This window comes from Labrus bergylta, chromosome 5 (genome assembly GCF_963930695.1).
Source record: "Labrus bergylta chromosome 5, fLabBer1.1, whole genome shotgun sequence".
In the NCBI taxonomy this organism is placed as follows: Eukaryota; Metazoa; Chordata; class Actinopteri; order Labriformes; family Labridae; genus Labrus; species Labrus bergylta.
The window spans coordinates 7,828,842-7,845,249 of record NC_089199.1 but is presented as its reverse complement, the minus strand read 5'-3'; the positions used below and the strand labels follow the sequence as shown (position 1 = coordinate 7,845,249).

The following is a 16,408-nucleotide window of genomic DNA, read 5'->3' as shown; positions in this document are numbered from 1 at the left end:
TCGGCACTAGTTAATCTGAGGGTATCTGATGGCTGGTTTAAGACAACAAGAAAATGGTGTGAAAGCATGGTCATTAGGCCTCAGTCCAAATGGTAAAATATACCCATGCTGGGGCACAAAGACTTGCTTGTTTACAAAAAACTGTTTTTCTAAATGATTGCAACAAAGACAGACTTTGTGCAATGTGTTGCAGATGCTAAGATTACAGGAATTGTTAATAAGGTGCAGCCCTACTCTACACATCCTTTGGTTTTCGTTTTTTTTGTACCAGTTCAGAGTCAGGTAAGGACAGAGGTTAGGAGCCGAGCTGGCTGTTATTTTTAAAATTGGACACTAAATCTTTGTTTAGATCTCTTCCATTCGGACTTTCATCAGAGTTAAATTAGCTTGAGATAGAGCTGAATGAGTTTTGTTTCATGCAGACTGTCTCTATCCCGCGAACCGAGAGAGAACTTGACCTTAGTTTGGGAGGAGACACACTCTCCCTGTCAATCCTCCCTCATTTCCACTCTGCCTCCTCTCTTTGCTGTTCCTCTTGTGTCCGGTAGAGGTCGCAGCCCTGCAGCTTCTCTGTGTCCGGGAACGCATGGATGTGTGTGAGCGCTCCCTCATGACAAAGCTCCAGCGCGTCTGGAAACCAGGGACGGAGCACGAGCGTTTCGGGAGAAACCGTCGACAAGATCAACTCTGTGTGTTTACCTGCGTAACAGCTCGCTGAAAAACTACTTCAGTGACCGACTGACTTTTCATTTTTTTCTCACTGGTAGCTACTCCTCGCTTCCCCCCCCTTATTCTCCAAGTGAACTTTATAGGGATGTTAAATGTGAGCATCACCGTGCTGCTAAATACAAAGATAGTGCTGAAGAAAGTGTAGGACGGATGCTCTCTTTTACTTCTACTTTTTCTGTTTAACACACGAGAGGAAAAAAGAGGGAGCAAGAGAGAGACAGACAGAGAGAGAGAGGGAGAGAGAGAAAGATAGAGCGCGTGTGTGAGCAGGAGAGAGAGAGAGAACTCGCACCGGTTTTTGGAGCTACGCTTTCATGCCGTCAGTCTTGCGGACTCTGAGATGGACGTCAGATTTTATCCAGTTCCCCCTTCAAGCGTGGGTTCATGTACGTTACCGACTGACTCCGGTTTGGACTATTACCACTCCAACAAGGTAAATATAACCTCCACTTTGAGAGCTTTTATTTGGACAGATGTGCAGCTTTCGGTGCGATGGTGCACACAGTCATTGGTTACACATGGTGGCCTATATACTGCAAATATATATATGTAACCATTTTATATCAGATCTGGTTTAATGTTTTAGGCATGAGGCAATTAGTGACAAGTGTTGCACTTTTCTTTCTCCCTCGGGATGAAGTAGACTGAAAAGAGTCTTTAAGCTTCACGATCAGTGAACTTTGCAGTATTTCTGAAGTGCATGTTTGATCTCATCTCTTCTGAGCTCGTGCATTCAGGTTTTCCCTTTGATTAGATTTTGCAAATGTGTTCATGAGGATAAACTGTGGATACGTTGTCCTGTAGCTGTCTTGCGAGCTGAGTTGGAGCGCAAGACGCTCTCCAAAGAACTGGATAGTCTCTTTTTGACACAAACTAGAAACACATCTAATCAGTGTTTTTAAAATCTTCAATCAAAATATTGTTACACAATCATATTCCTCCCTTTGTAATTTAAAGCTTTTCCGAGCTAACAACGGAAATACATTCTTATCAGCTGCACACACGGGTCAATGCACAATTAGTCCCAAACTATCAAGATTGCCTTTAAATAAGGCGCGTGTGACGGGTCTGCTGTGCCTAAGATTTATATTCTGCAGTTTCTGACTGAATATTCTACAGATGATGTGTGTTACTTTGCTTTTTAGCTCGATTTAAGAGTTGCCAGACAGAGACTGCTGTAGCAGCTTTTCACGCGGATATCCAACCTTATCAGTGCGCATACTAACTTTTCAGGATTTCATCTTTATCTTCAACCTATGCTAGTGTTTACAATTATAAAGCTTGGGGTTTTTATAATAACTAGAACATCTGAAGAGCTCGTTTCAGAAAGGGCACAAGTTGCCAATTGATCGTGCGTTTTTACGCACGGGTTTGTATCCAATATAACTGAAAGCTCTGACACTTAAAAGAGGTGTCATAAAATATTTACCACCAAAAAGATTCTCGTAAAGTAAAGCAACACGGTGAGTTTGCATCAGTTTGGTTTTTATCACTAAATGTTGTGCTGAATTTGTCAGTTGTTGTTGAATGTCATGGGCCCTTCACTCTTTCCACGAGGTGTAAAACAGTAGCCTACTCTACAGATGAAGTTGTTGCATGTATAAATTATAAACCTACAAAAAAGTCCAAGATTTCTAGCAATGTGGGATTATTTTTTCATGTGGCGGAGGTTAAACTTGTGTAAACACTGGGCAGAGCTAAAGGAGGCATTACACCAGCAGCCATTCAAATAGGTTTGCTTGCCTTAGCACCTGGAGGGGAGCCAGCAGGCAGTTAACATTCACTGATGACAAAGTGAAACATTATAGCAGCCGCACAATATTTGAATTGTTAATCTCCCCTGTTCATACACACAGTCACCTGCATGTATACCATACTTGTAGACACACACTCTCACACCCACATTTCAAACCCACACTCCCTAGGTTTGAATTTCAATACACGAGTGCTTTACATCACCTATAGTCATTCCTTAACCCCTGAGCTACTGTAATGTCAACTTTAAGCCTTAAACTGTAACATAAAACTGATCCTCACTCTGAAATTTTAAATAAAAATGGGGCCTATTCTCACATCCAAGGGTTTTTATAATCCGCCATGTCTTTAATATCACACACAGACACGCACACACACGCACGCACGCACAAAAGCTGCAGCCTAAATGTAAGATCTCTATGTGACCCTGCTCTCTGGCTGTGTCTCATGGTTGTGGTGTTAACACAATGAACAGCACTTGTTGTCATGATTCAGCGAGCGTAGAGGTTGTTGGCCCGCTAAGAAGCAGCTTTGGGTTTCAAGGACAGAATCATATAACGTTGCCATTACTAAAGTAACAGCAGAGACTAAGATGTAAAGTGACATATTATCTGTGCTGCTGCACATAGACTGTTGAATTTTGATGCAGGAGCTTTATATGATGATTTGGCAATAGTTCATATTTGTGGCAGTTTCATTTCAGGGGCCGGATGGGGTTGACCCCCTCTGGTAGCTATTTCTTACCAGTGGGCTAATGCTACTTCACCTGTAGGTTTCTATTGGAAAGCTTGCAAAAAACACATTTAAAATGTCCTAGACATAATGTAGCTATAGGGACTGCATGCATGTTTTAATGTTATTTATTTAAAAAAATACTTTGCAGAATTAAGAAGATGATCACAAGTCAATGATTTTAATAAAGCTATGATTTTTGGCAAAAGCACAAATTACATTATAAATAGTACTGCTTTATTGTCTATGCACAGCAGGGTATGAATGTGTCGATGTTTTTATCATTTACACTTGGTGGAATATACTTTGCTTGTATGAAACTCACTAGTGAAATAGTGCTTTGCTGTAAAGTATTCAATACACCAACCAGGAAGTGAGCATAACACTAATTGTTACAGTCCAAATATAAAAGCCTATCACCTCCGCTCCAAGCTGTATACACTCAAACACATTTATTTCTGAGATTAGGCTTTTTAACAATGACCTTTTTTGTTCACTTCCTGAAAGGGTTAATAATTGTGGAACGTAAAGAATGTGTAAGCTGAAACTGGTTGGAGCTGATTGGCTACATTCAGACTGATGATTGATTGATGCATGCCAGGAATATGGATCACACTGACAGGATCTGTCAATAGAGCAATTCAGTGGATGCACTTGGCCTTTGACTTTAGGGAATGGATTTTCCGGCAATCAACAAAATACAGTATGCAATGATCATAAATGTCTTGTGTGTTAGTGCTTTGTTTGCCTTTTTTCAAACTCAAATCAGACTATGATCCGAACGCATAAAGATACAGAGATTATGTGAGACAAAAAGACCTTTATGCCCCTCTTCATTTCATTGTAACTCCTTAATAAAACAACCTGCACATCCACATTTTCAGAACAATGCAAAGAACAGCACATGAGCAAAGCATCGATTTGTGTTTGTGCTGCGAGCCCCGCGGCTCTGTTGCTCTTCTCAACTCCATCCAACTCTCGTTGTCCTGCACTTGCACAATCACCGTGAGTCATCTTTACTTTTCGCCCAAGATTTCTCCTAATCTTTTTGAAGCCTCTCTGTATCTTTTTCCTCGCTGAGTGGGAGGCTTGTTTGTTCAGCGCACACTCAGCTGTGTATACCAGCGCTGAAGGCCACTTCTTCGCAAATGCCTGTTTTAGCGGCAGACTATTTGTCAAATGCATTATGACTTGTGCATACCCCCGGGCAGAATCACTCCGGTGAAATGAAGTTGGATAGATTACTGTAGCTGTTCCACTTTCTCCTCATCCCTCTTCCCTCTAACAGCACAGCGCTGAGAGAGAGAGAGAGAGAGAGAGAGAGAGAGAGAGAGAGAGAGAGAGTGAGAGGCTCTCATGTAATTATACTGTAGTTATACTGTAGCTTTATAAACCAATGGTTTGCAGATGTTATTCTTTACATAGTTGCAGCCTCTTCCCAGTTACTTTATGTTATTTATATATGCTGAAGCTGTTTTCACCGCAGTGCAAAGGAAACACTCTATTGATACACTATTTGTGCTGTTCAAGTATGCACAGATGTGATATCTCAATCAAAGCAAACTGCATGTGCGCGCAGAGCATACCTAATTGCTAATGTAGCTTCAGGCTAGATGTATGAATCACGTTTAACAAGATAGCCATCATTTATGCATCGATTCAGGTTTTCCCACATGCTTCACTTTGTAAAAGCCTTGTTGTATGTCTTTATACGTGCACAAGCAGCTGACATTTGTCCAGCACAGCACGTACAGCCCCTTTTCAAGTGGTCCGCTCCATTTCCACTACTTTCCAAATCTCTGTATTAGTCACAGGAATAGTTCAAAGTATAGCCAGGCGAAAATATTTTTAATGTTGAATTCTCAGAATGTGTTTTTTTTTTTTTTTTTTTACTTTGAAACATGACTGTAATAGAAACTGAAAAAAAAGGAAAATAGTCATTTCAGCGGTAGCTCATTCTGTAAAGAGAAGAGTTAATTACATGGAGGAAAGCATTCTTGGGTCGACAGCGTGGACTTGGGGTTTTTCATTGTGCCCATTCATAACATTCTGCTGACTGGTCAGTCCGAGTTGCAATATCCCAACAGTTCTCACTGGGAAAATGTTAACCCATGCATGGCTCTAATCACAGTGCAAAGCTGCTGAAACTGGGAATTGCGGTTTTATTGTTTAATACAGAACCCAAAGCAAATAAAAGAGAACAAAATTTAGTCATGGCTCAACATTGTATTTTGTGTTGGGAAAAAAAACCCTTACACTGTCTACTTTGTTAAGTTTTTTTTTCTTCAGTCTAACCGCTTCCTGGCACTATTCATGATCAAGTCTTTCTGTCTACCCAGCTCTCCCCCTCTTCTCTCTCTCTGCCGAACTTCGTCTCTCATTTACCTTCCCAGCAGCAATGTCAAAAGGTTATGGAGGGAAGCCGGATCGCCTGGGGCTGATTGTGTCTTTGAGTTAATGATAAGTAGCTACAGTGTTATTCTCTGGAGCAGTTGGGCTTAGATTGTGTTCTGTGCACAGACCATTACAGTGAGAGAAATCTGCATTTGTGAAGACTGTTTAAAACACAAGAAAAGGAAAAACAATACTATGTTGAGTACATTTTTTTTCACAGGAATTAGGTGGAAAACTCTGGATAATTGAGTTGAACCGTCCTTGTGCAAGCAGTGGACTTTTGCTGTGTATTGGAGAGGAAGTCGCCTTAAAATGTGGTTCTTAAGGATTCAGCACCATTTGCTGTATTCTGATGAGCACATAGTGCCACAGAGTGTACCAACACACAAGCTATTTTATATAGCAGTAATGTAGCTTTAAGCTAGCAGTAACCACTCTTAAAACTGCAATATTTCCGTGCCAATTCATTCAAATCAATATGTTGGCAGGTTACGAGTCATTGTTATAACAGTGTGGGTAAAAAAAATATACTCAAAACTATTGTTTAATAAATGGATGGCTCAGGGTAATACATGAGCTAATTAAATTACACCCATTTCTCCTATGGGGGAATAGTACGAAAGGGGGGCAGTGGCAAATCATTATCTATGGAATTAAAGTATATAGAGATATAAATACATTCCTAATAAACACATGGTGTCACATTACCTCCATGATAATTTAACGGCCTGCTTCAGTTCTGACAATAGCGCAATAAATATGCAAAACCTAAACTAGCTTAGCTAGCCTTAACTTTAAGTCTGCAGCTTAAGTCTGACTCTTCAAACGGTCATTTTTCACATCCAGTTCAGCAAAATCAATATACGGACAGACTGCAACTGACATTTGAACATTTTGGCCAACAATGATATATACTCAAAAGAATATGATTAATAAAGTAATGCATTAGGATGATAAATTAGTCCAAATAGATGACCTCCCCCTTTCCCATGTGGGAAAAGGAAGAAGGGAAATGTCTAAAGGAATGAATGTTAATTAACAAAGGAGGACAATTTAAGGACTACTGAACTACGGCTACAGCCCCCCCTATTCAAATATACTATCACAAGGTAGATTTTGTATAATTATTACTACAAGACAGTAAGCGATAAAGGCTTTGTTACCCTTGTGTAGCAATACTGTTTACATTTATTTCCCTTCATTACAGCATTGAAGAAACACAGCAACAAAAGAAAAATCTCTTCAACAATGATACTGTAGCCTTCACTGTGAAGCTGGACCTGTAAGAGATTTCACAGGGTATTTGAGGACAGCTATCGACTGTTTAAAGAACAGGTGAGAGGCTACAGTACTGGCCATAACAGGGATTTACCAGCACGGACTCCAGTTTAACCTACAGGATAGCGAAGGTGACAACCAGACTCTGCAGCTCTCCCGTTGCTCTGCTCCGTACTTTATAATCTGGAGCAGACATGACTCAGAGCTACTAGAGGTGTTAAGAGGGTCATAAGTCATGTACAGCTGAAAATAGATAGTATAGTTTATCCTGCCTGGTTATCTACTTAATCACCTCAGTCCATAGAAACTGGCTATTTATGTCGATGATATATAGTTATAACTGCATAGAATTTAGTCATGACAGTGCATTTTTTAAAACTCTTCCCAGTATACTTTTGTGATCTACTTCTGCTATCCAAATCTGCCATCACGTTGCAATCTATCACCAGTGAAGATGCTTTATTTTAAAAGCTTTAAGAATCAGAGTGACAGCAGATTTTCAGGCTCAGGCAATCTGTAATGTAATGCAAAAACACAGCCACTCCTCAAGATGTCACAGTAATTCAAATTTTGACGTTGATTAGGAATCAGAGCAGGCCTTTCCCCGGCCCACCTTGCGCCCCTCATTAAATCACATTAACCCTAATTATCGTCACCACCCCTAGAAGCCTAAATACTACAGTCAGGATTGACTCCTGGCTCCTCAGCTGGGTGTTGAGTGTGTATTTCATCCCCCCACGACTTGTCTAAAGGAGTCCAATGTGCCAAAGCGTTTTAAACTGTCTTCACCTCAGGAGGCCACACTGGCTCCTCGGTAGCAATAGCCTTGCAAGTCTGTCTAGCACTAGGCACACACAGACACACCACCCAGTCTCCTTGTGCTGTTTTATATTCACTTCTTGATTGGTTGGGGGATGGGGGTCGGTTTGGAATAGCATTTGCGAGGTTAGCTGGTTCGTGCAGGGAGGGGGGAAGTAGATTTGGGGTGTGTATGCAGAGAAAGAGAGAGAAAGAGAGGGAGAAAGAGAGAGCGAAGGGGCTGCAGACGATGGAGGGGGAAATGCAGGGAGATTTTTAGGGGGTACTTTATATTTCAGCTCGCCATCCCGTCTGTAATGTCATTCAACGATGTGGAAACCAAAATGAGCCTTGCCACCAGATGTGTTCCAGTCCAGATAGCGACTTGAAAGACAGACGTTTATTGTTTTAGTGCATTTGGTGTGGTTCAAACCCAAACTGCATGAAATGTTGATTGATGGATTTCACTAATGAATGTGTGTGTGCGTAAAAGAGAGAGAGAGAGAGAGAGAGAGAGTTAGACGGAGAGAGAAAAGCATCTGCTTCATGTGATTCATTTAACCATTTCTGTGCACTGTTCCGCCGTCTGTCTGCTGATGTGAAGGAGAAACTGTGCAGTGTTTCTCAAAGTGTTACAGTAGCATTTCAAAGCAGACACATTCTCTTTCTATCAGCTCCGAATAAAATAAAAAACATCCTTTCAGACATGTTTCCTTTTGATATCTACACGATGTGGTCTTGATATTTCTGTAAAGTATATGGACCGAAATAATGTTGTAAAACAGGCTGCAGAAAACAGTCGGCTTGTTTTTCATTATAACCATAAGTCAATATTAACTCTCAGACTGCTGTGACCTTCTGTTGTGCAACTCTATATCTTCAGTTCACCAAGGCAACAACCAAACTTATTGTTGCTGCTGACATTTAGCATCATCCACATGCATGTGGTTTAGATTGCAGGTCAGGAAGTGCGCAACTCAGACTTTGTTGCAACAGTTTCAGCATCCCTACTGCGAGCTGCAAGTCCTAATTATGGAATAGTAACATTTCCCTTGCTCCTATTGTTCTACAATTAAGGTATCAGCATCTCAACATGGAGGCGACGGAGACAACTGTTTGTTGCATAGAAATGCTGCAAATCTGATCTTCAGCTTCGTCATTTAATTCATAAACAAGTAGACCACAAAAGTGATTATTCTAGATGCTGGAGATTACAAGTGTGAGTTATTGGCCTTGACCTGTGGAAAGCAGGCCGTGGTACAAAAATTAGCGTAATCATCGTATGAGAAAAGTATATTAACGTTTCACCTAAGCACAGCTCATCATCTCCCCCTTTCACACTCTGCAAAGATCTCACAATTCAGCACACCATTTGTTTTTCATTTCACATCTACAGTAATGGTTTGAAATGCAGCCTATGTTCGGGGACTATAAGGGTTTTTTTTTAGTAAGGGGTTGACATGAAGTAGTGTGATTCTGCTGTTTAGTCTGTGAGCAGGAAATGAAACACTGAGGAGAGAAAGGCGAGACAGAGGGGGGGGGGGGGGTTAGGGGTTAAGGAGATTTTGGGGCCTTTTGGCAGGTCAGTGGGGGGACTTTGGACAAATTGGACAGTGTTTTTATCAGTCCACTATATGTAAAGGCACCAAAATCCACCAGCTACAATGATTAATCAACTGTTTTCATTAAAAAAGGAACTTATTTTCCACTATTTAGATACTCTTTAAGTGGTTTCAATACATTTTTCAGACAGAAATGTTGTTTCCAGTTTTTCAAATGAGCAAATATGCAGATTTTTTTGTCAAATCTTGGGTTTTAAACTTTGGGTTGGCGTAATTTGAAGATGCCTCTTCTGTCTCAGAAATCTTCACTCTTGAATCAAACATTGTTTTATTAAGGGTTGTGTATTACGCAGACTGACAGCTGATTCTGACGTTTTGGATAATATATAATATACTATTCAAGCATTTACAATTTTCTTGTCAGAGGTTCAACCAGCATTTGGTTAATTTCTTTGAATTTGAACCCCAAAGCCCACCTGGGAATGGTTGTTTTCATCAGAGAAGTACAGTGTAGTGTAACCAAGAGATTCCATAGGATGAACTAAAAAAAACATGCTCTCTGTGTAGCGGAAGAATGCAGCTGTCGGTTGCATTAAGAGAAGTTTGAAACCCGGCAAACATGAGCAGTTGTCTGAGCTTCCTGAGGCATGTCCTGTGCAAACACAACTGGAGATTGCTGGTGCAGGTCCACATTCACAGAGACCACAAGTACACAAGTGCACATCCACGGACATGCACCCTCTCTCTCTCTCTCTCTCTCTCTCTCTCTCTCGCTCTCTCTCTTTCAGGTGGACACACACACACACACACATGCCCATACTTGCGTACCATAAGTAAACACAAGCACACACGTGTGAACACACAGACCACATAAATGCTATTTTGCTTATGTGCGGCAACAGCCCGACCCACTTCTGTACTGATTACTGTACTTTAGCTGCATTAATATTTCCAGTTAATCCTGTGATCTATGAGTGTGATAACAGTCACAGTTTAGGGAAAATATAAGGCTGGGTCATGCATATTAGATAGATTTATTAGAAAGATAAGTATAGTTTCACATGTTTTGCTGCTTACTTCTCTCATTTTCAGGTTGACTTTACCAGCCCTGCTCTTTAACAGAAGCATAAATAACGTCAATGCAGGGTGACATTGGTATGCCCTCAAAATCATTGACATTGAAAATGTGCCCGAACTTGAATTAAAAGGAAACTTTTGAAACTTGAATCTTTTGTGATGTGTTAAATGTTTTTGTCGAGATCATATAAAGATGACTTCTGGATTGCACAGAAAGTTAGCTGGTAAGGCCACAGAGGATCGTCCCTCTGCTGTGTGCAGTTTGTCTCTGTGTTGCTCTGTGCCATGTGTGTGTGTGTGTGTGTGTGTGTGTGTGTGTGTGTGTGTGTGTGTGTGTGTGTGTGTGTGTGTGTGTGTGTGTGTGTGTGTGTGTGTGTGTGTGTGTGTGTGTGTGTGTGTGTGTGTGTGTGTGAGAGAGAGAGAGAGAGAGAGAGAGAGAGAGAGAGAGAGAGAGAGAGAGAGAGAGACTCCCCTTCCTATCACTACAAACCCACAGTCCCCCCAGGCCCCTCTCTGCCTCAGTCTAGTAAACCACCTCTGGCACTTTTGGGCTTTGTTCATAATATTTTTATTGTAGCTTTGGCTTGCTTTCCAGGAATTCCATTCGCTGCATGGTGATTCTCGTTTTTTTCTTTTGCTCCTTCGTCATTTTGAATGTTGTCATATGAACAGTCCAAGTCAAATAAAACCAACACAACCTGTGCTTAACACATGTGTAAATGCATTTATTTTCTTTTGAATGCATCCGTTAGGTGTCACTATATTTCAGCTTGTATCCTTTAAAAAAAACAAAAAAAACAATCTACAATAAATACAGAATAATGATTACAGGTAACTTAAAGTCTATTGCTTATAGGTGTACAGTAGGTGCTGCAGGTTTGTAGGCCTCAGTATGCTGATCAGTATGTTGGTGCAGCTGAAGCCAAGTGTTTTCACTGTGCAAACACAGCATTGCTGGCACTCCTGGTTTCACTTAATCTTTGACACAAAGGCACTGGCATGTGGCTGAGCTCTCAGACACTTTCAGTGACAGAGAGAGAGAGAGAGAGAGAGAGAGAGAGAGAGAGAGGGGAGAGTGAGGACGTGTACATAAATAGTGGGTTAATTGCTCAAATGATCTCACATTTTAAAACCTTTACATTTATTTTTTTATGTTTTTAAATTCTACATAGGGAGGGGGATTACCTTTTTTTGGGATCTCTGTGGTCCTTGAATGTCACACAGCTATTAGGATTTCCTGAAGCAAACACAGCATCGTGTGACTGATACGGTGCCTTGTACTGTGGTCACCTCAGGACCTTATTCTGGGTTGTAGTATACATACAAATCCACACTCCTGCCAGTTTGGATGGTTGATTTATACGCCTGCCAGCCCATAATTACCCACTAGGAAGATGGGAGGACCTCTGTGAGATTATAGTTTGTCTTTGCAGTTAAAGAAGTAAAATCCTGAGACACTTGAAACGATTTGGCAGTAAGCTCTTTTTAAAGGATCTTTTGATGTTTTATCAAGCGCTGAAACATTAATTGGGAATGTATTCCTCATCTCTGTATTGATGGAAACAGGGAAGAGAACTGTCAGAAATATTTAGAGATGAGGAAAACATTTATTTTATTTTCAAATTGTCACCCTGGTCTTAATTACTGCAGCTCTGCTTGTTTGTAGGTAAATGTTACCTCTTGGAACCAGAGACTGTTTCTTTTTTTCACTGCAAAGTTTGATTCCTTTCAGATGCATTCAAATAATCGAATATTTCCACATGAAAAGAATTGCTTCTATGCTTTTTGGATACACCTTGAGGATGGAGTCTGACCTCTCATCAGACTTTGACGGGATTTTGCTGACAGGAGTCACGGGTAATCAGCGGCTTGTTGGCAGGAGAGAGGCGTTAGCTCTTCCTAGATATCCTCCACCTAATACTCTTTTAATTGACTTCAGAGAAAGTGTATGAAGATGTGCTGATGAAGTTACAAATTGGCCAAAGCAGCTCATTCTCAGAGCCAGCTCTCCTTGTTCCTTTTCGGTTTGGTTTGTTGTACTTTCTGCTGCTCGGCATAATGACGAGGGTGGAAGAGTGGAAGATTTCAATTACTCGGAGAAAGTCAAGGAGGTTGTTGAAGTTTTGAGAAATACAACACGGGCTGGTTTCTACGTGGAGATTGCGCCCATTTGGAATGTAATTAAATTGGTTTGGCTGCTTGCCAGTGGAAAAAAAAAATACATTCCTTTTTCTTCTCATCTGAAATGAAAATGTATAGAGTGTTTTGCTGAAAAATACCTGGAGGGAACAGTTGGCTGTTGAATATTTGTAATACAGCAAGCACTGTGCAGTTGAAATGAGTTTTGAGATGAGTTATCCGTTGTGGTTTCCCCTTTGACATTTCCGAGGTATGCAGCTTTTGAACCATGGATTTACTGTAATCTATTTTTTTCCTATTATTGATGTGTGGTTGAGTTATAAACTGTAAATTGGCTTCTCTGCCATTTCACTCACCGTGCCATATCAGAAACCACAAGGCCATGGTGCAAAAACACACTTTGTAATAATGTTTTTATATACAGTCACATGTAAAGCTCCAGTTGTTGATCCTAGTCTACATATGAGACTGTGCTACACTGCTGTTTACCATATAGAGTGTGTGAATCTTTCACCGACCACACTGCCTCTCTACAGGGTAACCAATCCCAACTAAGACATTAGCCAGACTTCACCAACCCCTTCTAATGTAAAAATAAAGACTAAATGAATTTCACACTATGAGACAAATGAGAACCTGCAAATTAGGAGGTGAATGTAGCTGTGGGTATGTCAAGATAAAAGATAATACAGTCTTAATCTGTTATAAGTAAAAAGGCATATAGTGACCTTATACAGTATGTTATGGTGTTAAACTCTGTGATAAAACTTAAAGATATCATTACCTACCCAAGAGGGCTCATTAAATTATTATTTTTTAAAAGTGAACCTACATGATGAAAAAAGGGTACAAATGTTAGAAAGATGTTTGATGTACACATTTTACTTTACATGATTTCTAATGAAAAATATAAACTCTTATAAATTAGGTCTGTGATTTACAAAGAGACCTTCACAATAGACTGACATCGTTTGTTTTTCTCTCCACCCATGTGCAGGGCAGTATCATGGTAGTTAAGTTGTTGTAATATTATTAGCTCAATCAGCAATTTCCCAAAAATACAAGAAAACGCAGTTCCTTGAGTGTCCACTTGGGGCTGGCTCCCAAAGCCAATAAAGTTACATACACAACCCATGTTAAATGTGTTAAGCATAATAACAGGCATGACTTATATGCCTGCAAGTGAGCACTTTGTAGTTGTTTTCCAGGAGGCTTCTTGGCTTCTCTTTGCCCATTTTTTGGTTAACCAAAAGTTAGGTCAAGACAGCGCTTTCAATAAGGCACCGTCAAGCTTTAAAATGACTGTTCTGTAACCAATACGTGAGGTCACTGACACTATGTCCATGTTTTATACAGCCTATAAGTTAGATCAGAGTTGTACAGCTTTATAGTTGCGTGTGAGTGGCGCCCCTGCACAGTCAGAGGAAACCCCATAGATGAGCCTGAAGCAGCCACATGTGTGCATTGTAGTAGTTAGCTAAAAGCTACTTTGTGCTTCAAAGTAATGTGAGGAAAAGTGAGACTTATGTTTCAGGTAATTTTTTATTCTTTGTGCAAAAAGTATTCATTTACTCTTTACATTCAACAAGTTTGTATTTAAATGGTCAATGTTTTTTTTTTAAAACTTAATTCACCCATCAATGAACAGATCACCCTTTCTCTCCTTTTTCAATGGAAGTAGGCACTGGGAAATTACAGCAAAAAAGACTGATGAATCTGCTGTGGTTACGCATTTTAAAAAAAGGATCAACATTCATAATGACTAATAGGTAACTAGGTATTGTGCGTACATGAAGGTACACTTCCTTCCTGTTAGCTAACCAACAGATATTGACATTGGATGTTGTCTTTGCTCTCACAAAGTACAAAGTGATCTTCCTCTTTGCTCGCACAATCAACCACAATAAAGAAAACAAACAGATTCTCAGATTTGTTAGAGCTTGGAAGAAAACTGTACTCTTCTACAGAACTGTTGTGGTTTCATTTGAAGCATTTTTGAAGCAGAATAACAGCAAATCCTGACATGTCACGCCATTGTGAAAACACCTTAACAATAGTATTATGAGAGAAATTGAGAGGGGAAGAGAAGAAAGAGGAAGCAGCAGATAAATTCAGAGCCATAAATTTTAGTAGCTAGCATGTTGTGTATTTGTTGTGTAGTATTATAAAAAAAAGTCCAGCTGCCTCTGACTGATCCACTGTCGCCTGATCTGCAAATGGATCAAGCTGCCCAGCCGAGCCGTTCTTACAAAATCAGCCTGGCATGGCGTTATAATAGCTTTTCCTTGTACATGTCCTGTCAGATCAACTTAGCTTCTCCGGGTGCTATTTTAGCGTTAGTCACACAGTCGATAGAGAAAACTACAAGTCCTGCGTGTGTCCCTGCGTGTCCCCTGGGAGCACATGGAAATATTCTTGTATGTCCAACGCCATGACACTTCTGGAGCGTGTACTTTGAATTCAGACCCAGAGAGAGAGAGAGAGGTGCTGAGATGATGAGCTAATTATTAGCAAGGTCTACCGCTACGATGCTTATGGCTGTTTGTGGGTGCTGTGGCATGGTCGGTGTGTGCTCCGGCTGCACGGTTGATTTTCCGTCAGAGGCTTAATCCAATATGCACATGACAAAGCCTGCTAAGTGAATCAAAAAGCTGTGTATCAGTGGAAACAAGGCTCCTCAGTCTCCTCAATGGAGCTGCAAAGATAGAGCGAACAGGCACAGAAGCATGCCAATACACCTCCAGGGCACTGATTTTGTGCCATAATGCTTTCATGGGCCTCTTCTGCCTATGTCGGATAGAACTCACATCTCAATAAGGCGTAGGATTTTTTTTCTTTATGTTATCTACTGTAGGTTTGCTTTGCCAGAAACCGAGATGTAAGTAAATCTGTGTGTGAAAGCCCAAACTTAAGGAGACACTGTTAAACTTTTCGCTATAACAGCTCTAGTGCTGTGCACCAAACCGGAAACAAACATCTGCAAAGAGGAAGATGAGATGGAGGGATAGAGCTTTATCTTGTGAACAGACAAAAAGGCCTGATAAGCAATTCTGCAAACTTTGAAAGCAAAAAGAAAAGAAAGAATATAGCAGATAATATCACACGTTTACACCAAGACAGTCCTGTTTCCCAGATGTGTCTGTGCTGACTGGAGAGAAGTTCTCACTTTCATTTTTGCTCGTGCACCTGCTCACATTTATTCTTATTTTCAACACAGCAGAAGAGTGAACATTGTCCAACATTAAACAAGTATTCCTATTACTGAAAGATCACTTGGTAGTTTTAGGTCTGTTTGGTCTAAAGTTAGCCACTCAAGTTTTGAGGGTGTAAAGTCTAATTTGGTCAAGGTTAGGTTTGGGTGGGGATGTTTTGAAGGACAGCTACAGCGGAAATGATTATTTGATATATTTATTTATTTATTTATTTTTTTCTTATGATCATCAAAAAATTTTTTGCCACAACTTCTCCATACTCCAAATGTAATGTAAGCCCAGGGACAAGACAAATCATAGATCAAATGTTTAATTTCCCCTCATTGGTTTCTCTCCTGATCCGACAAATTCCCATCTTTCCTGATTCAGGTCGGGCCAATCCCAGCTGCTTATCTGATATGGGTTTGGTTCGTAATTGCAATTAAGATGGTGGCTGCTATAGTGGCAGTATTAATAAAGGGACATCCGATTATGTAAGGTATACTTTAAAAAAATATTTTTCTATTAAAGTAAACCATGAAATGCAAAATGTATGTTGCACATGCAAATTGAATGTTGGAACCTACTATGTAGCCTAGGAGCCTACGTTTTCATCATGTTATGCAACATCTAGAGGATTTTTGTCTGTGAATATTGATATCCCCTTTGGAAATTGAAAACGAACTAAAAGGTTGCACACTAGTTCAGTTCTGCAAATTGTGATGAGGATTTTTCTCATTTACCAATTAATCA

General features: G+C 40.3%; 1 protein-coding gene across 1 annotated transcript in view; it reads left to right on the top strand.

Annotated features, from left to right (window-relative positions):
* Window positions 1–581: 581 nt before the first annotated feature.
* Window positions 582–16,408, top strand: part of tox2 (TOX high mobility group box family member 2) — a gene marked incomplete in the record, with an annotated part of 105,409 nt that continues 89,582 nt past the window's right edge. The window contains 1 exon segment of the mRNA XM_065954662.1: window positions 582–1,162. Within this exon segment, the coding sequence (XP_065810734.1) occupies window positions 1,070–1,162 (93 nt within the window).